The 26,641-nt window shown below is 39.6% G+C and overlaps 1 protein-coding gene across 1 annotated transcript in view; it reads right to left on the bottom strand.

Annotated features, from left to right (window-relative positions):
* Positions 1-670: 670 nt before the first annotated feature.
* The window catches only part of LOC114362177 (WD repeat-containing protein 7-like), a gene marked incomplete at its 3' end in the record, with an annotated part of 111,354 nt that continues 85,383 nt past the window's right edge, over positions 671-26,641 (bottom strand). Inside the window, exons 5-9 of the mRNA XM_028317468.1 lie at positions 8,095-8,261; positions 6,904-7,067; positions 5,285-5,431; positions 1,496-1,641; positions 671-782 (exon numbers count right to left, since the gene is read on the bottom strand). Of these exons, the coding sequence (XP_028173269.1) occupies positions 671-782; positions 1,496-1,641; positions 5,285-5,431; positions 6,904-7,067; positions 8,095-8,261 (736 nt within the window). The remainder of the gene's footprint in view (positions 783-1,495; positions 1,642-5,284; positions 5,432-6,903; positions 7,068-8,094; positions 8,262-26,641) is intronic.

Below are 26,641 nucleotides of genomic sequence, written 5' to 3'. Positions count from 1 at the left end.
GTTCAATCATATTGACATTTTCGTTGGCTCCAAACATAAATTTCAAAATAATATTAAACAATGTTTTAATAATGGTGAGGAATGAGGGAGATATTGGGTTGTGCATTGCGTGGGTATAATGTTTATATTTTAGTGGTGTTGGGTGGTCTTTATGTGTGAGCAAGACTAGGTTGTGTTGGGCGCTGTCCATGCAAGAATTATCTTCAGCACATTGGCAGCGCACGATACAGCCATCAAGGATGCAAAAAAAAAAAAAAAAAAAAAAACTTGTGGTATGCATGGTGCAGTGTGTGATGGATCATTGTTTAAATTATATTAATGTTTTAGCTTCCCTTCAGTAGGATATTTAAATTCATAATGGTTGTCACTCGAGAAGGTATATAGAAATGTTTAATGTTGGATAGTCATAATTGGCCTACAAAATCTACTAAAAAACATTGTTATTAGATACAGATTGATATTGTGCTGTGTACTATCCGTAATAAATAAATAAATAAATAAATAAATAAATAAATAGAGTATTTACTCTGCTACTACTCTAGTGACTAGAGTATTTACTTGTAACAGAACAACGTATTGTACCATTCTCAAGAACGATACGTTACATAGAAATGCTTTAATGTATACTCACCTTAATATATAATTTTAATTAGTTTGCATGATCTCATACCTGCCAAGTTCAGCCAACAGGAGCGCTTGCGAGGCCTCACGGACCTCAAGGCAGTGGTGCTGCCATCTACGGGCGAGCATCTCCACCTGCGGCCGTTTGAAGCTCTTCGCACCTGCGAGAAACGTATCAGTGATACATTGAAGCGGTGTAAGTGATACACGCTCGCAGTAAGTGATGTATTGCCGCAGCATCACTGCAGCATATTCAGTGATACATGGAAGCGGTGTAAGTGATACGGGCTCGTAGCAAGTGATACACGCTCGCAAAGCGTTGCATGAACGCAGCATCACTATTTACTATGCTGGTCGAAACATATGCTAAGATAATAAATAAATAAATCTTTATTTAGTAACTTATTTGACAGTTAAAAGTCTAGGCTAAACTTATGATACAAAACTGCAGCTAGTTATACACGATTTCAGGATACACGTCATCTGCTTAAACTGTTAGTAGGACGTCATAATATATCTACAATGAACAAGTGATACATGTATGTAGATCAGTGATTATGCCCGTGGCTTATTGATAAATGCCTGTAGCATTGTGATTATTAATCATAGTTTGAGCACATTTCCTGCAGCATGTAAAACACGGTTGTTCCAAGTGATGCACGCCCTCTCCAAGTGATACACGCCTAAGTGATACGTGGCCAAGTGATACGCACCCGCAGCGACCACCTTGTCCGGTAACAGCACGCAGTGAAGCGTGGCCAGCAGCGACCAGCCCTGCTTGATGTGGGCCTGCTGTTGCGGAAACACACGCCCGTTGCGAGAGCTCGCGTGATGCACGCCCACTCCAAGTGATACGTGGCCAAGTGATACGCACCCGCAGCGACCACCTTGTCCGGTAACAGCACGCAGTGTAGCGTGGCCAGCAGCGACCAGCCCTGCTTGATGTGGGCTTGCTGGGCGGCCAGTTGCTCCTCGCGCTCCTCGTCGCCGGCCCATGATGTGCTGCTACGGGTTGAGGGTCTGGAGAGAAGGAGAGCAATAAGACTCGGTAAAGCCTGGCCCGTGAGCACGTAGAATTTTGTCCAATGACCCCAAGCTACCCATCCTTATCGCTCGCGCGTAATTATATTGCTGTCGCGACTGTGCGACGGACAGTGATCAATAATCAGAATTTAGGATGACAAAAATATTTTAATCTGAAATTACAATTATCTAATAATGTTATTGATAATATCATTAAGTAAATAAATATTTCTTTATTAAAATAATGTATTTGAGACTACAATCTTAAAAAACCGGCCAAGTGCGAGTCGGACTCGCGCACCGAGGGTTCCGTACAAACCTGTAGGTAGGTATATAACTTTGATTTTGTTACAGCTTAAAGGTACTATGGACCTGATTATTTAATATGAATTTCAATTAAATACCTCTACGCGTTCATGAGGAAAGTAGTAGACTTTAAAATTCTCATTTTATCACTTTGGAAGAATCTCTCGCGCAAACTATTCAGTTTAGAAAAAAATGATATTAGAAACCTCAATATCATTTTTGAAGACCTATCCAGAGATACCCCACACGTATGGGTTTGATGAAAAAAATATTTTTGAGTTTCAGTTCTAAGTATGGGGACCCCCCATGATGCCCTTAGTTCAATAAAAGAATCAATTAAAGACTAGTTAATTTCGATTGGGTAAAAAGTGCTAGTGCCTATTTTGTCGAATACGAAATATAATTCTGTAGACTGCCTCGTGACTTAACAGTAAATTCAGGAGATGATGATGAAATGTTATGAAGTGCTGAGGCAGCCCTACGTTTTCCGACTGAATGAAGTTTCATCTTGGCTGCTAAGCACAACTATTCTTCACTTCTGGATGATACTTCGTCTTTTAATCTACTACGCTTAGTTCTGTCACCTAAATCGATGAAAGCCTTTTTCGGGCGTCCTCTACCTACAGACCCTGAAGTTGAAGGCTGTTCAATAATGATCTTCAGATGTTATTATGCATTTACACAACTAATTCTCATATTTTTTTTCAAATTGAGAGATATCTTTGCCGATTTTAATCAATTTCTGGAAGCTGACAAACAAAAGCTATTTTTTGAATTTCGTAACTCATTTCGCTCTTGTGTTATCAAATCTGATACTCTAACGACCTCATAGACATAGTTTAATAATATATCTTTAGATTGCTTAGTTGCAGGTTTAATTGGAGGAAGTTTTTTGAGGTTTTTAAATAAATCTGAATTTCTAACTGTACTTTCGTTTCCTGCAAAAATGAAAAGTTTGTTCAGGCAGGGGTAGTTTGGGGTAAATTTTTTTATTGAATACCATAATACAGACTTCCAGCTATCTACCAGTACCAAAATTTCCATGTTCTAATATGTTCCTTGTAAGATACAGGCTTTAAAATAAAATAAAATACCTAAAATTTTAAGCTAAGTTTTGAATATTTTTTCTAAATTACTATAACAATTAACAGTTACTAAGTGTTATAGAAAATGAAGTATATACCTTCATTAATGTGCACCATATTTCATAATACGCAACAATGCACTGTATAAGTCAAACCAAACAGATAACTGTGCGCGAAAACAGGAAGTAAATAGAACAAATCAGTACAAATTAGCGAGAGCACTGCATTTACTAGCTGGTATCTCAGTAATGACTTACCTTTAACCGTTCATATTCAACAAGAATATGAGGTAAGTACCCCCAATCACATCGCGATGATTTGTTTTAACTACCCTCACAATGTCAAATTTGAATATTATCCACCTAATATCTCATTATTGATCACCGTGGGGCGCCCGCAGAGTGTGCGAGCTCACGGACCAAGCTTTAGTCGGTATTTCTCATCATTCTACTCTAAAGGCTGACTTACACATGTTAAGTTGTTAAAAATCTTAATTTTAAGTGATTAATTGCATGTTAACAGAATTTAATAATGGGGTAAACATGCAATTTCATCACTTAAAATTAAGTTAAAAAGTACCTGCTTAACTACTTAATACGTATAAATGAGCCTTTAGTGAGCACCACATAACTTATCCTTTACCCGCAGGGTAGGTCTGCAATTCATGGCATTTTTTCCCCATAAACAAAGGATTTCGAAAAACATTTATTTTGACTCGTACATAAAATGACTTCCTCATTAGCCAGAAAGTTTTGACAGTATCAACTCCTTGCCAGACAATCTTTTGAGGGCAAAGCCACGATGACCCAAACATCATGATGCACCAACATTCTATCCTATATTGGGAGCATAAGCTGGCAAACTTTCAGCTTTTATAAAATGACGTAGGCTTGGCATTCACTAGCTCTTGGTCTATTGGGTTACAGCGTAACTTTATTCATGCTTGGGATACTGCTCCTCTCGCCCGCTCCATTTAAGACGACTTATAACTTATTCGTAAGTGTCACAAACAGCAAGCAATATTTCATTCAAGAACAGCCTGCTAGTAGTAAATAAAAGTCTTTGCGTAAAGGCTGTGTTTTTGCTTCAAATTGCGATAGTACAGTTAATTGAGGCCAGCTCGTAAGCGCTAACTGCACTAATATACAAACAGAACGTGTTGAAAGCGCACTTAGTAATGGGATAGAAAAACTATCATTAACTAAAGGTCATCTATCACTTTGAGGACTACATAAATCACTGCGCTTTTTATTTAAATTTTAGAGCAAAAAGTTACTTCATGAATGCAATACCAGGAATAAAAATAAACTTTGGGCAAGGTAAATTGGATATTTGACACCATCTGTACCAATATTATAAATGCGAAAGTAACTCTGTCTGTCTTGCTCTCACGTCTAAACCACTGAACCGATTTTGATGAAACTTGGCATAGAGATAGTTTGAGTCCCGGGAAAGGACATAGGATAGTTTTTATCCCGGTTTTTGAAACAGGGACGCGCGCAATAAAGTTTTTCTGTGACAGACAAAATTCCACGCGAGCAAACCCGCGGCGGAAAGCTAGTTCCTTAATAATTCTAAAGCACAATTTTTTAAATAGACACTTCATACCGGTTTTAAATACTTAATTAATTTTAAATTAGCTGTAAATTAAGATTTTTGGTTGCATTGTAATTGAAAAAGTAGTGACGTCACTTGTTTGTATTGCCATACAAAATTTATGGGAGAGTCTTGTTTTGTCAATTTTAAAAAGTACGTCAATTACCTAATATGTATGGTGTCAAATACCCTAACCCTACCATAAACTAAAAATGTGAGTGAAGGTGGTTTCTAATTCGGATTTCGGATTCGGATTGCTCGGATCGCTGAAAATCAGTTTCGAGACATGGTCTCGATGTATGCTGAGCCTTTTTGTCAGAGGGGCACAAGTAGCTAACTGTCCACTTGTGTATTTCTTTCTGTGTGTACCTATGTCTTGTCTTATCAAACAAATTATTTTGGGACAAATGGAAGGCAGACGTGCTCGGGGCAGGGCACCGACGAGATGGTCGGACGCGGTGAGGAAGACGGTGGGCGGGAGTTTGTATCGTGCGGTCCACACAGCTCATGACCGCAGTCTGTGGAAGAACACTATCTGTGGTCGCGATCCTTATCAGTAAGGGGCCGAGGAAGAAGAAGAATGTCTTGCCTGCTTGTATACTTTTCTTTCAAATAAAAACTATTCTGTCTATATTATAATTTCAGGCACTCACCTGTGAAGCCTCCTAGCGACCTCCTGCTCGGGAACGAAACTGGCGTTGCTCATCGACATCAATGTGTTGGATAACGCCACGATGGACAGCAAGTGGTTGGTGGTGAGGGTCGTGCTTAGCTCCCAGTGGAGTTTGGAGGTGAACAGCCTGTAATAAAACAAGTAAGTAATGTTAACAGCATAGTGTTTAATTTAGAACTCCTCCTATGTTCTTCTGATTAATTTCGTTGCGGGTCAATGACAGTTTAACTTTCCCCCGGGACAAACTTGACCTTCATTGGTTGGGTTTTTATGGCGGTCAAGCTGTAGATCCTGGCTACACAGGAGTTGCAGCGGTGGGAACGAGAGGTGGGATTAGTCTCGTGTTCGGGCAGTTAGAGGTAAGATATCCAGTTTCTGTGTGGTTGAGGATTCAGGGTATAGCTCGCTTCCAACCTTCAACCTGATCATCAGTTTCCATCAGATGAGATGCAGGCCAAAAGCTTCAAAAAGGTTACGGTAGTAAGACTAAAGGGCACCGCATCACAAGCCTCCCCCCTTTTTTCTTAGAATCAATGTGAACTTATTAGGAAAGTCAGGTCTTGTCATTTACTAACCTGGTAAGTTTCTCCTGCTTCAGCAGTTCAGGCGGCAAGTCGCTGGTGACTGGAGAGACTCTGCCCTTTCTTTATTATAATCAATGTGATCCTATTAAGCGACCACGAGATCAGACTGCTTTGGCTCAGGTGGCAGGTCACTGGAAGCTTCCAGTTATTATTAATATTAGCTAATAGAGGGTCGAGGGGCGCCTCATCGCAAGCCGTTATCTTTTCTTCTTAGAATCAATGTGACCTTATTAGGATACCAGACTGCTTTGGTCTGTTACCTGGTATTAAGTTTCTCCTGCTTCAACAGTTTAGACAGCAAGTCGCTTGTGGCCAGGAGAGAATCTAGGGGCAGCGTGTCGCAGGCCTCAGCCCTTTCTTAGGATCAATGTGATCTTGTAAAGGACCACTGACCTGGTAAGTTTCTCCTGCTTCAGCAGCTCAGGCGGCAAGTCGCTGGTGGCCATGAGATTCTAGGGGCAGCGTGTCGCAGGCCTCAGCCCTTTCTTAGGATCAATATGACCTTGTAAAGAACCCACTGACCTGGTAAGTTTCTCCTGCTTCAGCAGCTCAGGCGGCAAGTCGCTGTTGGCCAGGAGAGGATCAATGGGCGCCGCGTCGCAAGCCTCCGCCCAGCCTCCGAGGCGGGTTGGTAGTTGAACCACCATGAGGCGACTTAATTGTTCGTGTTACATACTAGCCTTATAAGGAGACCATGCTAGAGTAGACTGCTTGGTCTTGTTACGAACCTGGTAAGTTTCTCCAGGTGTAGCGGTTCTGAAGGATATTCACTGTGGACCAAAGGTGCTACTAAATGTAGCCTAAACATTACCAGAGTACAGAGACCGCTTGCTCTTGTCACTGACCTGGTAAGTTACTCTTGCTGCTCCTGCTCAATGCTAATGAGTGGGACTTAGGCTGTTGGCGTCCAAGACTAGTCTGTCATTGTAAACCAAGATTGTGTACAATCAATGATCAGGCAGTTGCTGAATTAATGTGTTCTGGTATGGAGACCAGACAGTTCTGGTCTTGTTACCTGGTAAGTTTCTCCTGCTTCAACAGCTCAGGCGGCAAGTCGCTGGTGGCCAGGAGAGGGTCGAGGGGCGCCGCGTCGCAAGCCTCCGCCCAGCCCCCAAGGCGGGTGGGTAACTGGACCGCCATATGGCCGTGGCGGGATACCACGCCGAAGCAGACTGGGACCTGGGAAGGAAGATAGGTTGTATGTTGTAAAAATACTTTTTCCATTCTTTCGTTCCAGCTTAGGCAAATAATTACGTTTGAAAAATTAAAAAAAAAGAGCGCTTCTTAATTTTCCCACAATGGCTCTGATCAGGCCTAGTTTGACGCTAGCAGCAGCGAGTTGTGAGAGCGAGAACGAATGAGAATCTGGAAGTTCTACCTACATCCCTAGGATGATCCTCAACCTCTATTTAACAAACTTCTACTTTGTGCCTTTGATGCACGGTAATACTGTTTGAGGCTTTCACTTAAGGTAGAAAAAAATGTAGCTTCTTAGTCTTCTCAACAGTCGTGTAGGTCTCTGGGATCTCTGGGGTCTTAATTAGGTCTTTTCACTGGAACCCAGAGGAGTTATCAACACGAATCTGAGTAAACACAGCTTGGTGCAAGCAGCAGCTAGATTCTCCATCGTATGAAGACTGAAGAATTGGAGATATTGAAGAAAGGACTGGAAACAACATGCAGCTTCTCACCATAGGTCTCAGCAGGCCAAGCTTGGCCTCGCACACGCGGTCCAGATCCTGAAGATGGAACCTCTGGGTCTCAGATAGATGGTACCACCAGATTACAGAGGCAGTTTCATCATCATTATTTCAGCCACAGGACGTCCACTGCTGAACATAGGCCAATGACTTCCACAATGCACGGTTGGTAGCGGCCTGTATCCAGCGCCTTCCTGCTACCTTTATCAGGTCGGTCCACCTTGTGGGTGGCAGAGGTGGAAGAGGCAGTTTATTGACAATGGAAGAAGATGGAGGCTCTCGCTCTGGGCTAGAAAGAAGATGTAGCTACTCAGTCTCACCATGGTTCTGAAGGACCTCTGGTTCTAAGATAGGTGATCTTACCACTTAATCATAGAAGCGGCTAAATAACTTAAAACCATGGGTCTGAGTAGACAGAGGTTGGTGCAAGCAGCAGTTAGATTCTCCATCGTATGGAGAATTGGAGATATTGAAGAATGGACTGGAAGCAACATGTAGCTTCTCACCATGGGTCTCAGCAGGCCAAGCTTGGCCTCGCACACGCGGTCCAGATCCGGATCCAGTCCCCACGCGTGCAGCAACGAGATCAGGATCTGGGCGATCTCCATCGTGTGCGGAGGCTCCGCCATCGCGATGTCTTTGGGTCTCTGCCTCTTGCCTGGGGTGCCTTCATCTGTAACAAAACATAGGGTACTTTTGAGAATAATGTAGCTTTTAGCATCAAGTCCACCTTTTGTACGTTATTTGTGCTTAAATGAATAAACGGATAGTATTCTTGTGTGACCACTATTTACCTAGGTTTTAGGGTAAAAATCATGAGATATGTAAAGGCTTCTAATTTTTCTACTAAATAAGTCCATACGAATACATATTTTTTAATTTGTTGACCCTGAATTGTATAAAGATCTACATATACACCGTGAAATATTAGTGGTTGTTTTCCTGCGGTAGATCGATTTACGTTTAGTAGTACTATCGAATCATGCGAGTAATTTTTGAAAAAAAAAAAATGTTCTCAACTAATCAATAAAATAATCATCTAGTCTACTTACTCGGAAGCGTAAGAAACGATAGTTTTTTTTTACAAAATGTGACATTTTTGGATACTAAGTAATACCATAATACCTACAGCATAAACTGAATCGCACACGCTCCGTACAGGATATTTTTTGATTTGAATTAATAAAAATCTTCCTTAATCTATTATACTACTAAGATATTAAATTTTAATTCTTTGGCTTAGCCTTATTTCAGCACTCAATTGAAAATTACGCGAGAACCTAACACACACTAGCTATTTTGTTATACATACAACATATCAAACATTTAGGAAACGTACAAAACATAATTATTTAATTATAACTACATAATTGGCATAAAAATAGCATTGACATTAGATCAGCGTCTAACCACAATTCACACAACAATAAAACAATATATTCATAATTAATAAAAGGCAACAAGGCATGGATAAAGAGATAATTACAAATTCATGTGTAGTGCTTTCAATGGTTGGTTTATCGATATCGAGTGACTTACAGTATCACGTGGAATAATTTTAAGATGTCATGTCATAATTTACCTTAACATCTAACATAAGTGCTTATTTATTTATGACAAACTGTGTGTACATCCATAGCTTGCTACTAAAGCTATACTTTCGTAACAATGAACTGTCTTTATAGGCTAGTGAAGTCACGTGCGTGATGGATTCAAATCCCAATGTATGTAAATTGAGAATGTTACTAGGTATGCAAAATCACTTGAAACCTATGTTACAGTTAAGCTTTTACATTTACAAATACATTAGTTTTTATTTCATTCAAAAATACCCAGTAGTTATGATTTTATAGGCATTCAAAGTTCGCTTAAATATTGAGTCCCGCCGACGGTCACGTGACCCCGTGTGACGTACATTCACAGCGTCCGCTCACTAGAAAACGGATATAAACATACTTAAATATTTTTTTTTTGTAAATACAAACTTATTATACATATTAACACCCAGACCCATCACAGAAATTAAAATTGAACCAAACCCAAACTTGATGCGATTGTGTCATTTTATTGCGAATTAGCTTCCAGCTCCATCATTAGACCCCGATTACTATATAGAATTAAAATACTCATCAATACAAAACGAACGAGCCCAAACTCGATGCATTTAAGTCGTTTTATTATAGAGTTCCTATGGCCACCTTCCAGCTCCATCATCAGATCAGCTCCATGTCATCACAATATTGCATGGTCATCCAAATCACATGTGTTTGCGAAATTTCAGCTTAATCGGTTGCCTGGAAGTGGGTCTTAATTCAGCTTGCAAGATTCCACCCATACAAATATGAGCCAGTCACTGTAATATGACGTCACGCGCATAAAATTATTTCGTTTAGGTCAAATGACGTCTACTGTTGGACAAGGGCTTCCCGCAAGGATTTCCACAATGAATGCTGCCCTGTCCGCAACCTTCAACAGATTGTCGGTAAAAATTAGTTTTTTGAAAATATATCGATAATATCATCGACACTAGCACATCACTACAGTCAACACGCGTTACAAACGTCTTGACCGTTACAGTCTGTCACTGACCTTGCGTATTCAAGAACAAAATAAAGTAATGAATTATTGGTATTGTTTGCGGTTTGTTTTTTATTGCAAATTGTTTATGATTAGGCAATGTAACAACAGTTAGGTATAGTTGGTCTAAAGTCTCCCATATAATAAACTAGCAACCCGCCCCGGCTTCGCACGGGTGCTAAATGTACATTATGTATAAACCCTCCTCTGGAATCACTCTATCTATTAAAAAAAACCGCATTAAAATCTGTTGCGTAGTTTTAAAGATCTAAGCATACATAGGGACAGACAGAGGAAAGTAAATACGTGATTTTTCTATGTTTTGCATTATGTTATTTCCATATCAAATAAAGTTTTTTTTTTCTATTCTGCATAGGCCCCTAAGAGATATATTGACGCCCGTATTCACAAACGATACTTGCTTAAGTGAAGCAACAAATCGATCTGTGATTGGTTCGTGTGTCACCCTGTGCATCCACGCGCACTGTGTTGAATCTTTGTGAATACGGGCGAAATACACAAGTTCCTGAGGAAAAACTGAGTTCTGTTTGATACCATTGACCTTCGTTTGTTCCAAAAATTAAAAATACCAAACGGTCACCCATCTATGAATTTGTTCTACGAGGGTTGCTTAACATTAAATATCATGTGAGATAATTACTAGAGATTATAAAATTGTAATTAGCACATTAGCTATTGTACGATCGTCCGGCCTTGCCCATTCAAGAACAATACAGACATTGTAAAGTGTACATGTAAAGACTGATTCACACTAGTAAGACGTGTCGTGCTGTGCGTGATGAAGTTATTGTTGTTGTGTGAATGAAGGCTGTGGAGTTTATTACTATGGTAAACTACTTGATGTAAGCCTCCCACCTAAGGAGTTCCACGAACTAACGGAGATGTCACTTGCAGCTAGCTGCATTCTCCAAGGTGCAACTTCGAACTTATCCTATGTTCTTCTGATTAAATTCGTTGCGGGTCCAATGACAGTTAAATTTTTCCCCAGGACAAACTTGACCTTCACTGGTTGAGTTTTTTTGGCGGTCAAGCTGTAGATCCTGGCTATACAGGAGTTGCAACGGTGGGAACGAGAGGTTATTACAGCATCTATACTAATATTATAAATGCGAAAGTAACTCTGTCTGTCTCTCTTTCACGCCTAAACCACTGAACCGATTTTGATGAAATTTGGCATAGAGATAGTTTGAGTCCTGGGAAAGGGCATAGGATAGTTTTTATCCCGGTTTTTGAAAGAGGAACGCGTGCGATAAAGTTTTTCTGTGACAGACAAAATTCCACGAGGGGAAGCCGCGGGCTGAAAGCTAGTAGCTAAATACTTAAATGCTCGTGTGATAAGAGTAGGAGATCGTACAGATAGTTGTATGATCCTCTACAATGGCGTGGACGCCTCAATGTGAGAATGAGAGCGAACGACTGAGAAGAAGAAGAATAGATATTGTTGTGTTTAATACTGTATCTCATGTTGATAGCCCAATAAATAAAAAAATAGATGTAAGGGGGCAAGTCGATAGGGCGACGGGGTTCGATTTCGAATACTTAATTAAGTAACTAATGCGCTGAGTTCGAAACTCAGTGTCGAATTAGAAATTCACGCACACAAAGTAATCAAAATATGTGCTTATTATCCACTGCGGTATTAGTACTCAATGTTCGAATAATCTTTAAAACTATGCAAGCAATGTAAACTGTTTACATTATGACGTCGCTGCTGTCATCATTGCTTTTACGAGCAATGTGTTCTGTTTTTGGGCATATTGCTGCGACACCGGCCCCGCCCCTTGTCACATCTCCCTTTAGTTTCTGTGATCTGTGAATTCGACACTAACATCTTAGGCATTGGGCTACTGTCGCTTCACTATCTACAATTTTACTCAGCAATCCAAGGCCCATTTCATTTGCACACGAAGCGTGGTCCGTTTTTTGACAGCCCCACCCAGACCACATGATGCGTACGCGCAGATTTATAATGCTTGAACAATGCTAACGAATGGTGTTGCAACTGTAATGATTGACCGCTTATTTATGAATTGTTCAATTGGGCAATTGTACTTTTGAAAGGCTGATTTGGGCGTTTTGCAAATTAAATTGTATATTCATTTTTGGGAGTGTACAACGATAAGTGTTTGAAATGCTTGTTACCAAAGATTGTTCTATAGGTATAGCACTACTGAGTCAGTGCCTGAGGTATGGAAGCGGCACGGGAGGGTTTTTTGAGACGTCAAACGTTAGCGAGACTTCAGATCCTTTTCGTATTTGTATGTCATAATATGTCAATGTCACCCCTCCCGTACCGCTCCCATATGACAGTAAAGTAGTCTTGTCCCGTCTGTAAGGAGTATTTCAAAGTATTATAGGAACTACTGACGATCTGGTGAAGGTCGCAGGATGCACCTGGATGCAGGCAACGAAGTACCGGCAGTTGTGAAAATTCGTGAAAATTGGAAAATGTGGAAGTTCTTTGTCCAGCAGTAGACGACATTTTAGCTGACCCGATGAATTCAGATACATACGATATAAACATATACTCAACATCAAATAAACCGCACCTTCCGCGACGCGAACTTTAACGATTTTCTTCTAACACAATCATGGTGCCCCAACAATATTGGTGTTATTTGAAAGCTTAATAAATATCCTTAAAGAAAATCGCATTTAATTTCTTAATAAATGATTATCATATACCATAAATGTGACTTGAAAAAATACCTCACTTTGGACCCACCTATGGGATCAAAGAGACCAATTTTTATGGTTATAAAACCAAATAATGATCTCACGCGTCCTCTTTAACAGATGGATAGCGATTAATCCCAACTTAACAGTTTTATAGCCATAAAAGTTGGCTCTAGCGTCTACCTATTACCTATACTCTCTACCTATTTTTTGAAGTAGTGACTCTGGATCCTTCTAAAGACACATTTTTGGGGTAAAAACCTTTCCTTTAATGAAATGAAGGTTAGAACTAGGCTTTTAAATGGTGCCAATATTGGTGGGAAGTGGGGATGCATACGTTTGAAAATGCTTGTCGCGGGAGGTGCGATTTATTTGATGTCGAGTGTATAAACAATCTCAAAATCAAAATCAAAATCAAAAAATATTTATTCAGTTTAGACCACAAGTGGCACTTATGAACGTCAATAGAAAATAATAAAAAAAGAAAAAGGTAGCCCTTATGGGGCACTTTACATGTCTCCTTATCTTTTGGGCCCTACCATCTCAACCGTGTATATAAAAGTACATAATAGCGTAAGTAAACATTTCGAACGCAAAATCGCGGAACTAACGTCAAATCAATTACGTATTAACACCGGTGATTTGTCTTAAAATGGTGTCGGAATCACGATGTGGTTATCGTGTCTATAGCGATAAAATTAAATTGCGTGATAATAAAAAAATATGCATGCCGGAAATATTTACTTACTAGCTTTCCGCCCGCGGCTTCGCCCGCGTGGATTTTTGTCTGTCACAGAAAAACTTTATCGCGCGCGTCCCTGTTTCAAAAACCGGGCTAAAAACTATCCTATGTTCTTTCCCGGGACTCAAACTATCTCTATGAAAAATTTCATCAAAATCGGTTGCGAGGTTTAAGCGGGAAAGCGTAACAGACAGACAGACAGACAGACAGACAGACAGACAGACAGACAGACAGACAGACAGACAGACAGAGTTACTTTCGCATTTATAATATTAGTTGGGATTAAGACTTTTGGGTTTTGTATTTTTTGTTTGTTGCTGATATTTACTTGCTTTATAGGCGCATGAGACAAACATGAGCTATTTCATCATCATCAGGTCATTTAGTCTCCACTCCAGGAGCACGACCCTCTAATTGACCAGAGGCAAATGGAGGATTTGGCCTACACTCCCCACGCTGGCCAGACGGGTTGGGGAGGCCTGATGTTCGCATATTTGTCCTTAAGTCGCCTCTTACGATATCCACGGGAAGAGTGGGGGTGGTTCTATTTAGCTCATTTCTTCCTACTATTGGAAATTTTTTCATGCATGACAAGGCAGGTATTTGACCACAAATCACACCTGAGGGCCTAATGCGAGTTTACATCAACTAGTGAGTTCAAAAAATGACATTAAATGTATGACGGATTGTACAGAGCCCCTAGCAGGAAACGTTCAAAAACTAAAATTTTCATTAATTTTTTGATGTTTGATGTAAACTCACACAGCCCACTGATGTTAAATGAGATGAATTGAGATGCAGTCTAGGATGGTAAATATCTGCCCTGTAAGTGCCTTCACTCTCGCCTTGAAAAGGCCCGGATTAGTTTGCGTACATAGAGAAGTTTGTACGAACCATTTTTGTTTGCTTTGCCTTACTAGCTTTTAAATTATTTGACCTTTAAGATATAGAATGAAATAGCAGTCTTCAAAACAATCAAAAATATTTCAAAGATATGAACGATCTGGTTTGCCATTTCATTGTAGCATAGACATACGCCCGTATTTACAAACATTACTGTCTCACAGTGCGAGTGGACGCACAGGGAGACACACGAACCGTTCACAGAGCTCTATTCAACGCTGTGCGTTCGATTTGTTGCTGTTTCACTTAAGCAAGCATTGTTTGTGAATACGGGCAATAGCTTTTGCATTAAGGACACTTCAATATTACACAATATGGGTCATTCGTTCGGCCATAGTACCCTGCAGGCTACAAACTGTTCCGCGTTGCGAAACAAACAACAATACCAGCACATATACCTGGCATTAGCGATTTACCGTGTCTTATACAGTTCTGGCACGTTAATTTATACTAGTCTACCGCTTAGCTAAGTGACTGCCTGAGGTTTAGGAGCGGTAGAGGAGGTTGTTTTTATGACGGTCAAACTTCAACGAGACTTCAGATCTACGGATTTGTATGTTCTGTCACGTCATAATATGTCAATGTCACCCCTCCCCATACTTTTATTTATTTAAACTTTTAGCACATATACAAATAATGCACTGTGGCGGACTTAATGCCAGAAGGCATTATCTGCCAGTCAACCACGGGTCATGCAGAAAGAATAACCTCAGAGGTGGAATTGTGTAAAGCAATCGTAATCATTTGACAGTTCATAACGTACGATTATTCTGTCAAACGCTTTGTTTTACTGACTTTATCGTACGTTATGAACTGTCAAATGATTACGATTGATTTACACAATTACACCTCAGGTCCTTTAGTCTTTATTACAGGAGGAAGACTCTCTAATTTAAAGCAAATAGAGAATTCATCCTACACTATTTGATTTATATAAGCCAGTACAATTAGACTTTAAATCGGAAATAATTCCTACAAAGATTTTATTGCTTTAATGGCTTTATTGGTTGCCCCTGAAAGGGGCGTTTTTTCGGTTTTCCGGTTATACCGCGTAAAGGACTTACTCTATCGAAAAGTGGTCTTCATGACGGTTGAAGGGTGTGCCAACTTCGTCAGGTTCATCTTCTTCTTCGTCGGGGTCACCAATTTGTGCCAACTTCGTCGGGATCATCTTCTTCGTCGGGATCACCAATTTGTGTCATCTTCGTTTGGTTCATCGTCGCTTCGTCGTTGGGTTCATCTTCTTCGTCGGGGTCACCAATTTGTGGCAACTTCGTCGGGATCATCTTCTTCGTCGGCGTTGGGGTCAGCATTTTTTCACCGTAAGTGTTTATCTTTGAACCATTCGTGGCATATAACATATTGCTCATTTGGCATTGTTGCTTTACAGGATTTGCTCCTGATATGTTGCTCCCGTAACGATTAAAAACCTCATACCACTTTTTCAGTCGTTAAAAATAAGACGGTTAGACGGGTAGATAGCACAGAAGCGGTGCTGGCTGTGCGATTTCTAGTTTCCTTGATTCGTTTGTTTCGAATCACATGATTTTTCACATTTTTCTGCATACGTTGATACATATTATAATAACAAAATTGTTTCGAATCACATGATTTTTCACATTTTCCATTGTTTGGTCTTGAATTTTGCTGATGTTGTAGTTGACTGTTGAACTGCTGCGAATTCATTAATTTTGCATTCTCTAATATTTTATTAGCGATTTGATTCTTTTGAAGTTCCAAGACTGATTCCAGCTACACAGACGAAGTTGGTCCTTTTAGAAATCGGGAATACGAATGTGTCAGCGGTACTGGCAACGACTTCTTGTGGTGTTGTGTTGTACGACTTGCACGGAGTTGACATGTTGACGGTGATGTATGTTGATGACGTCACGGATTTGCTCTGCTCAATCGGATAACCATTTGTGCATACCGGCACAAAGGGCACTTAATCCTGCATTGAAAAAGACCAAATTCATATGTTTTGGACAAACCGTTCTCGTGCTATTTCGTACGTACATTTTCTACTTTGTCGAAGATACCACCCACACTGGCCAGACAGGTTGGGGAGATCGGATGTTCGCATATTTGTCCTTTAGTCGCCTTTTACGACATCCAAAGGAAAGAGAGAGGGTGATCCAATGGTTAGCACACAGCTGAAGAATAAAAGGGACAAACATACGATGAAGAATTGTTCCCGCTACTGACAACGTCACTCTTGTGTCAGAGTTTCGGGCTGACACTGTGTAGGTAGTATGTTGTCGACACGACAAGAAAAAGAAGAATCGTTCCCGAACTTATGAACCTACTTTTATTTTGATTAAGGAGAGCTTCAGCATAGCTTCATAGTGTTATTATCATAGTGAAAAACCTCTCGCTAAAATATAATAAAACCTTTAAAAATAATGTATTGGCTGTACACTAACACCCGTACTCACAAACGATGCTTGCAGAGCGCACAGCGTTGATAGAGCTCTGTGATTGGTTCGTGTGTCACCCTGTGCTTCCACGCGTACTGTGAGACCTCATAGTAATGTTTGTGAAAACTGGCGTAACGTTGTCGCCACAGGAAGTCTGGCGAGCAAATATCATAGCCGGAGGCAAAAAACTTGAACTCAATACACTAAAGTTTAGCCTTTTTTTAGCGTACTGTGTTACGCTCTGATTTTAAGAGGTTCCGTATCAAAATCAGTTTCAGGAAGAATTTTAATTAAATTATTATTTACCACAATCATATGAGCGTAAAATCAGGTGTTACGCTCTAATTTTTAGAGGTTCCGTATTAAAAATCAGTTTCAGGAAGAATTTGAATTAAATTATTATTTACCACAATCATACCAACATTGGAGCAATAAAGAATTTGAATTTGAATTATGATCGTCAAATCACTACCATATTAAGTTATTTCTATCATAAGTTTGATATCTATGAATTCACTTGTGTGCCAACTTCATTTAGTATACCTAATTGATTTCATACGAATTAAAATCAAATATAGCAAATTGATTTAAAAGTAATTGCTTTTCAGGGCTAAATAGAATACATGGTGTAGTTTCATCTTGTTGGTTATTTTCTCAACAACAGTATGGATATTTTATATTTACTTATTTAAAATATTTATTGTTCACAAAATTGAGGTACAAAGGCGAACTTAGTGCCGAATGTCATTCTCTACCAATAAACCTTTATGCGAAACTGAAATATGTGGCGTCTTTTTTATTATTGTACTTATAAATTGATATTTTTACTTGTTGTTAGTTTGTTCTTCTTTTCGTACCAAATTGTTGGGTTTAACATTAAAATATTCTTACGTTTCGAAAAGCCTAAAGAAACATTAAATAAGGTAAATGAATACCCAGACTTTCCTCATTTCACAAGTGGGCCCTAAACCAGTGCAGGGACCTTGACATTTGCGGGCGTGTCCGCCATTACGTGTGCCCACGCGCACCTCGTGCAGTAGCTTGTGGTTAACCCTTTATACGGCAGTGGGAATATACTTCCCACCACATTTAGGCTACGCTGACTGTTAGCGCTGACAGCCGAAATGTATGAAGCGTCGGCGCCGAGCGATCAGCGTCACTCAGGAACGTTCCCTTCAATTACATACATTTTGATTTGTCAGCGCCGACGATCAGCGAGTGGTCAGCGCGATTCTAAAACCAGCCTTAGAAATTGATTCCTGGCAATTGATGGCAATACCGGTTAAAGGCTTAACAGGTATAGAAACAAATACCTCAAGATACGAAGGATACAAAAAGTATATTGTATGAAAACTATCAGTTTCTGGAAGCTGTCTTCCAAACAACCCAGGGAGAGTACTTATCTATACTAATATTATAAAGCTGAAGAGTTTGTTTGTTTGTTTACTTGAACGCGCTAATCTCCGGAACTACTGGTCCGATTTGAAAAATTCTTTCAGTGTTAGATAGCCCATTTATCGAGGAAGGCTATAGGCTATACAACATCACGCTACGATCAATAGGAACAGAGCAATAATGAAAAATGTTGCGAAAACGGGTTTTCACGCGTACGAAATCGCGGGCACAGCTAGTTAAAGATAAAAAGGGGAAGAAATAGAGACATACAAAGTATGAAACAAGAATAATACATTATTTATTTTTTAGTGAACTTTGTAGGCGATGCCTGATAATCGCCTATTTACTCCTTAGTCGTTTAGACATCGGAAGAGTGGGTGGTCCTATCCTACCCTACCGGAACCCACAAATGATTTCCGTATGACGCGATCATGACTTTTAAAGGTAGCACAACCGATGAATAACCTCTGAAAGCTGAGCTTTTTTAAGTTCAACCTGAAATCAAGTTCATTATGCCCATAAAAAGACACGCTTTGAACAACTTTCTTGGGTGCAAGGTTCGTGGTGATGGGACATGATGTTTTTATCGACATCGATAGTTGGTTCACGTTTGGCAAAAACACAGTTTTTACACACATTTCCACCATAAATCCTGGTTTATAAGTGTCCTATTGGGTATGGGTATTTTCCAAATATTCAATCTAAATATAACTCAAACACAACTGTTGCTGGCAGTTTGGCCAGCAATCCTCTTTTGATAATTGTTTAACAACCTTATTCCAATTGTAACAAAGACGTGTTGCGAACTTATTGGCTACTTTGGGTGTCATGAACTATTTGACGCTGACTGTACATCGCATTATATTTTTTTATCGTAAATATACACAAACGTCTTTGCAAAAAAGTTTTATCGACAATTTTATCGTAGCACCGACACCACACGTAGGCGGTCACTCGCACTTGCCAGGCGCATATCCGGTGACAAGTCGCCCGACCAGTCCACTTGCCGACCTTGCGATTATACGCGCCCTATTTGCCGATTGTACGAAGGTGACATTCTTCAACTTTTATTAATGTAACTGTGACATAACTAATGTCATCGAAATTGAGTAATGAAAATGTCGATCTTTGTGAGCGGGATGTCTTTGTGAGTGTCCATCACTAGAATAGGAGTTTATTTTAAAGGAACGGTTTTTTCGTTAAATTTTAATAAATGTTTAAATAAATAACAGTCTTTATTAATAAGGTAGAATGAAGTCATTGTAAAACAAGTACGTAGGTAAATAAAACATATTATAAAAATCGACACAAAAATCAACTGTCTTAGTTTTCAAATGTGGAGCAATTTGCCTCTAGTAAGTTAGAGGGAATAGCCTTCTGAAAAGGAGACTAAATGACCTGATGGTGATGAAATCCAACATTTTACAGTCAGCGTCAAATAATTCGCGACACTCAAAGTCGTCGCGGGAGGTGCCTGGATGCGAGCGGCGCCGGACCTGTCTTTGTGGAAATACTTGGGGGAGGCTTTTTACGATGCGAAAGTATCTGTCTGTGACTGGCCAGACTGGCTTATAGATCGTTTCATCCACGAAGACGCGCCCCACCACTTTTTGATCGAAGGTAGCGCGGGGTGCGGAGAGTTTGATCCAAGCAATCCGACCGTCATTATTGTAGTGTGCTTGCGCACTCATGGATACGTCATTGCCGTCATTATTGTTGTACACGCACACTACAATAATGACGCTCGGATTGCTCGGATCAAACTCCCCGTACCCCGCGCTTCCCTCGACCAAAAAATTGTGGGGCGCGTCTTCGTGGATGAAACGATCTATAGCCAGTCTGGCCAGTCACAGACAGACACTTTCGCATTCATAATATTAGTATGGAAGTGTATCATAGTCAAGAATTAAGTTGGCTCTACGTCTGTCGTAGCTTCAATGTACCTTTACAAACATTTACTCCATTGCAACCTAACAACGCAATACAAATGTTTAGCGCTGCACAAAATGGACTGTATGTGACTCACCGGGCCAGATTCCGTGGGTACTGTGTAATAAACGATTGTTTACACGTTGATTTACGAAATTTTTCGTGTATGGAAACCGTAGCAGTGACGTCACCGCAGAATAAATACTATGTAGTGGACAATACTGAAATTATGGATTGAATATTTTATTATGTAACTAGCTTTTGCCCGCGGCATAACCCGCGTGAAATTTTGTTTGTCACAGAAAATCAATTTTCTTATTTTTTTTCTTTCATAAGAACCTTCTCGCGTCTTTCACCAGATCGTCGGTCCACCTAGTGGGAGGCCTGCTCACGCTACGTCTTCCGGCTCGCGAGAATGAAACTAGAGAAACAGATCTGGTGAAGGTCGCGGGAACTGGAAGATCCTGGATGGGGGCAGTGCAGGACCGGTCATTATGGAAAGCCTTGGGGGAGGCCTTTGTCCAGCAGTGGACGTCATTCGGCTGAAACGAACGAACGCCAATGCTAACTATCTTGGAACCCGCAACGAATTTTATCAGAAGAACATAGGAGAAGTTGAAATGTACTTACGAGCAAAAGTATGGAATCACCAGTTGTGTTTTGTTCCGATTACTAGTTTTAAGATAGCTACCTATTACCTCTATTCTTCTTCTTCTTATCGTGTCGACAACAAACCGATACAGTGTCAGCCCAAAAATCCGCTACAAGTCAGTAGCATTCATTAAATCTTTCTACGTGCACTATATCTATTAGTAACTAGCTGAACTACCTCCCTGATAATTTTCAGCTAAATCGGTTCAGCCGTTCTTGAGTTATAAGTGGAGTAACTAACACGACTTTCTTTTATAGATATACAAATACAAATATTTTATTTATACAAACACACCGTTTACGCATACACCTTCAAATACAATTGGTAACAATGAAATCGGTAAACATTATATTGCTTTGTCTGCGGGTCCCACACTATAGATTTAGTTCTTACGATCGCTCGGAACAAATAGGGTGATCCCATACTTTTGATCTTAAATATCGACTTCCCTCCGTTGCAAAGCTCCTCGTCATAACAGAGCCTTGCAATAAGTTCCCAAAGCTCCATTATCTCGGATCGAATCAGCTGTGTCGACATTCGTAACCTTTATCGACAGATGCTATCGCGACGGAGCTGCCCGTTGCTAATCGGGCTAATTTGAGCGAGAAATGCCATGGCCTGATGGACGGACGATTAATATTGTATTTGTGCACGTTTGGGATTAACTGAATTTTGTGTTTATAGACTCTAAAGCACAGAACTGTCTACTACTATCCTTTAAAGAGATGAATAAATTTAACAGAAATTGCAGGCTAATTCGATAATGTTTTTAAGTGACTACGGAAATTCTTCAGTTTAATACAGTGTTCAATAAGATAAGGGGGTGACATTCTAATTCATTGTACCTATATTGAGTCATGTCTGATACCTATGACGTCATGAATGAAGGAACCAACCAAGGCACGTAAATATAAGAAGTCAATACAATAAAATCAATGGGTAAGAAGTCAGTTCGAGTCTAGAGCGTTGATGTCTTTTGTATGGACGTACAGAACGGATATTTTTTAATGATTTTCTAGTAAAATTACATCACATAATCGTAGGCGTTTTTTTTTTTCAAATACATTCATAAGTCTTCTTTCTTTCTTTTAAAATATTTTTCAGCAAATCTTAATATTATTATATGAAAATGTCAATACAAAACCGATCATTTTCATAAATAAAACAAATAACAATATATTCTTGTCAGTGGCTTAATGTGCAAACCGCACGAAGCAATACAATAAAAAAAGCAGTACTGTCACCGCTTGTCAAAATGACGCAACACGTCACGCTCTTACGTCACAACACGTGACGCAATATCGATCGTAGATCTACAACACTATGCGTACGATCGAAATGATTTCCTATTGCGTCTACGCATGTCAATCAACCGCTATCTGTGCGTAGTCATCTTAATAAGGCTGTACAAAAGGCAAATCAAGCTATCATCATCAACAGCCCTTTACAGTCCACTGCTGGACTATGAGCCTCCTCCACTATAGTGGAGGGTTTTGCCATAATCCCCACGCTTGGCAGGCGGGTTGGAGATCGCAGTTTAAAAGATTTATGTTTTTCAGAGAGCTCTGCTGCCCGTTCTCTGTTTGATGTGTGGACCCTAAGTCGCCTCTTACGACACCCGCGGGAAGAGTAGGGGTTGGTGACAAATGTATTCTACTCTGCCGTCACCACACGGCACGTCAAATCAAGCTATACATTGTGGCTTTTTATGTAGTTGTAATAAGGTCGTATTTGCTACTAAAATGTGTAGAAGGATTGAGCGACATTATAAAAGAACAGTCTTTTATAATTTCGCTTTCAATTCTAACAAAGCCTACGTGATTTGACGCAACAGCTTATTATTTTGACAGCCTTGGAAGGATAACGTGCCGGAGGTGGTGATACAGGTGTCGCAAAATTAGCACGTCACACTGACACTGGAGGTAGCTGAGTCTAAGACGCATCGAACAAGCTTAATATGTCCATAGAAAAGTTTCATAAGTTTTAAGACATGACCAATTTTATTTGTTATGCCATAGACAATTTTAATGAGTTTTGAAATATGACTCATATTAGTTATTTTTAAAAATGGACTTAATATACTTCAAACATGGCTTCTACGCATTACGCCACTCGAACTTGCACTTGAGACAGTGCGTATGACGCAACGCACGCACGCAGAGGCGTAGCTAGTAACCAAAGGTTGGTGCAAAAAAACTAAACTAAATAAGGTTTTATCAAGTCAAACGAGTAGTTACGAGTACGAGTAATAGATACGAGTATACTAGCTTATGACAACATTTTTTAAATAAATATATTAAAATAGCTTTTGCCCGCGGCTTCACCCGCGTGAAATTTATTCTGGGTTATAAACAATAATACTGTAAAGTTTCATCAAAATCCGTTCAGTACTTTTTGCGTGAAAGAGTAACAAACATCCAGACATCCACACAAACTTTCGCATTTATAATATTAGTAGGATAGTCCCGTTAAACTCTCGTACTAAGCTAAAATACTTGTGTCACGAGTGGGTTCACCACAATATTCCAGCGAGTGGCGGGGTTTAAACCAGTGTTCCTCGGATCTCGAGTCGGCCAGTCAGACACCTTCAGCGTCTGGCTATTGTCGAAATAACTTGAACTTTGGATCCCCGTTTCATCCCCTTAGGGGATGAATTTTGTAAATCCTTTCTTAGCGTATTTCAGCGTAATCAGTTTATTGTCTTTCAGGAAATTCAAAATACTTCTCTCTTCTAATTACTTTGCTCAATAGGCTCCGTATGCCCTAGTTTTGAAGATCATTTATGGAAGCAATAAGGTTAGGTATGCTGGTCAGAGGTTCACTGGTTGGGTTTTTAGGGGGCGTCCATAAATTACGTGAGACAATTTTGGCCATTTTTCAACCCCCCCGCCCCCCTTGGTGAGATTTGGTGAGATTTTGCCTGACCCCCTCCCCCACCCCCCTAATCTCACGTGATATTTAATAAAATGCCTATTTTGCAACGTCTATGCTTCGAGTCTATTAGATTTATATGAAAAAATCAGTAACCCAGTGTCGTGCCACGCGCAGTGCAGGGTTCCGTAGCTTCCAGTCGTTTAGTAAGACAAGCACTTGCTTACGGAACCCTACACTGCGCGTGGTACGACACGCACTTGGCCAATTTTTTACGCAATAGCGACGTTTTTTTTAAATTTCGAATTTTCTTAATTTCGACATTTATTCTGCATCTTTAGTGTTCACAAATGCTGATGGAGGCATTTTTAGTTTAATTTGATTAGACGGTTTAGAATAAATTGTCATTATCATCATAAAAAAAAGCATTTTTTTTACTTCAATAACCCAGTTTTCTGGCAATTTTACTCTATTTCTTGTAGGAAAAATTACGTGATATTTTCCGAGACCCCCCCTCTCCCCCACGTGAGATTTAGTGAGGTTTTCGTTGACCCCCTCCCCCCCCTAAAAGTCTCACGTAATTTATGGACGCCCCCTTATTGGCGGTCAAGCTGTAGATCCTGGCTACAAAGGAGTTGCAGCGGTGGGAACGAGAGGTGGGAATAGTCCAGTTGCTGATCAGGGGCCAAGGGCCCATTGTTGTTCCATGTTGGGCCCTGGGCCATGAGTTTGTTCCGGCGTTTTTTTCTCAGCACTTGCCATATGTTTGTCTCGAAGCGCCGGTAGGGTCCAAAAGATAAGGATACATGTAAAGTGCCCCATAAGGGCTACCTTTTTTTTTATTTACTATATTTTGTGTAATTAAGTGCCACCAGTGGTCTAAATTGAATAAAATATTTTTGATTTTGAGTTTGATTGAGCTTGGGGTCCCCTGCACACCACCTTGGCCCACAGTAGTTTGATTTTAAAAAAAGGTGGACTTACGATCGAAAGTCATAATTTCACCGAAACAAAAATTGTTTTGGATAGCATTTTGAATGCTGATCAACATTTGTCATTATGCATTTTTCGATAAAACGAGCCTTTCATGCTTAAAAAAAATATGACAAGAAAATTTGTATGGAGGAAAATCTTTTTTATTTTTTTTCTGGCTACTGTTGCAAACTGTAGCGGTCAAACCTTATGTAGTCGTAAGTACCTATGGTGCCTAACATTACTACATAAATACTTTTTGCGGGCACGCGCGGCCAAGCGAGTAATGGACATGCAANCTTGAAGACTTTTTTTAATCATGTATGTCGCTATTATAAGTGCCAAGAAGTAGGTATATACCTAGGTAAAGGGTTGATATCTACCTAATCTATCTTACACGATAACCAGTAGACCAGTAGTGAATATTATAATGACAATAAAAACAACTTAGACTACCTAGTACCTACAAACTTAGAATCTAGTTTGAAAGGTTTTAGTGTGAAATGAGGTAATAGGGGGCTGTAGTAAGTTAGACTGAGTATATTTATTTATTAATAATTACTTTATGTGCATTAAAATCAATAATGAATAAATAAAAATATTTAAAATTTTGCATGTCCATTACTCGCTTGGCCGCGCGTGCCCGCAAAAAGTATTTATGTAGTAATGTTAGGCACCATAGGTACTTACGACTACATAAGGTTTGACCGCTACAGTTTGCAACAGTAGCCAGAAAAAAAATAAAAAAGATTTTCCTCCATACAAATTTTCTTGTCATATTTTTTTTAAGCATGAAAGGCTCGTTTTATCGAAAAATGCATAATGACAAATGTTGATCAGCATTCAAAATGCTATCCAAAACAATTTTTGTTTCGGTGAAATTATGACTTTCGATCGTAAGTCCACCTTTTATTAAAATCAAACTACTGTGTGGCCTCCGATAGCTACGCATCGCATCACGCGCATGTTTTATGCAACACTCGTTATCTAAGACGGATAAGTACAGTTATACATTTATAATTTTTTACATTGATCTACTTTTTCAAGTACAATATGGCGGACACTTAAATGGGCTAGTATTAAGTTGGTAAATATAATAAATTACTTTAATGACCAAGTTATAGTTTGTTTACTCAATATTTAAAGTGGCAGCTTTAATTTTATAGTCTTGTCTACAAAGACCTATTAATTAATATAATAATTGCATTTAAAAAGTGTCGTTTTTGTAAGTCATTCTTGTGAACGCTACAATGTAACCTTGTCGGTGATAAAATAAATAAATAATATTCCAAGTATGTAAAAAAAACCTAGCTTAATCAAAATGGGGTCATTTTGGTGCTCAAACAACTCTTTGAGTGGACAAAAGCCTCCTCCAAGGATTTCTACAATGATCAGTCCTGCACTGCCTGCATCCAGGTGCTTTGGTTGGATGAACTAGATCGTTTGTCAACCTAGTGGGCCTGAAGCCTGTCCATCATACTGCGTCTCGCCCGTGATCGCCACTCCAGAACTTTTTTGCCCAAACAGCCATCAGTTCTACGGTTCTACGAGCTATGTATGTACTCGTATCTATGTTTATTCTAAACAAAGTACATAATTACACTTTCTGAAGTTGAATTATGATGTGTAAAATATCTTTATTAAACATTACAATCAGAAAAGTAGTAAGTTAAAATCCAGACATTGTATTTACAATTGCCTATTCTTATATTAACAATGCTAGAGGTCACTCACGCCATAACAAATTTCATTTATAGGCAGCAAGTCAAGCTAAATATTACAATGCCTTAATACAATAGTGATAGGTGTTATTTTACAACAAACACGTATACTTTAATATGCTGTTGACTCCACGTGTGAACTTCGATTGTAGAGTTCGCAATTCTAGTATGTAATTA

Source organism: Ostrinia furnacalis, unplaced genomic scaffold, assembly GCF_004193835.3.
Source record: "Ostrinia furnacalis isolate ACB-3 unplaced genomic scaffold, ASM419383v2 OfSCF6247, whole genome shotgun sequence".
NCBI classification, from domain to species: Eukaryota; Metazoa; Arthropoda; class Insecta; order Lepidoptera; family Crambidae; genus Ostrinia; species Ostrinia furnacalis.
Note: the sequence above shows the minus strand (reverse complement) of the source record. Positions and strands in the feature narration are given on the sequence as shown.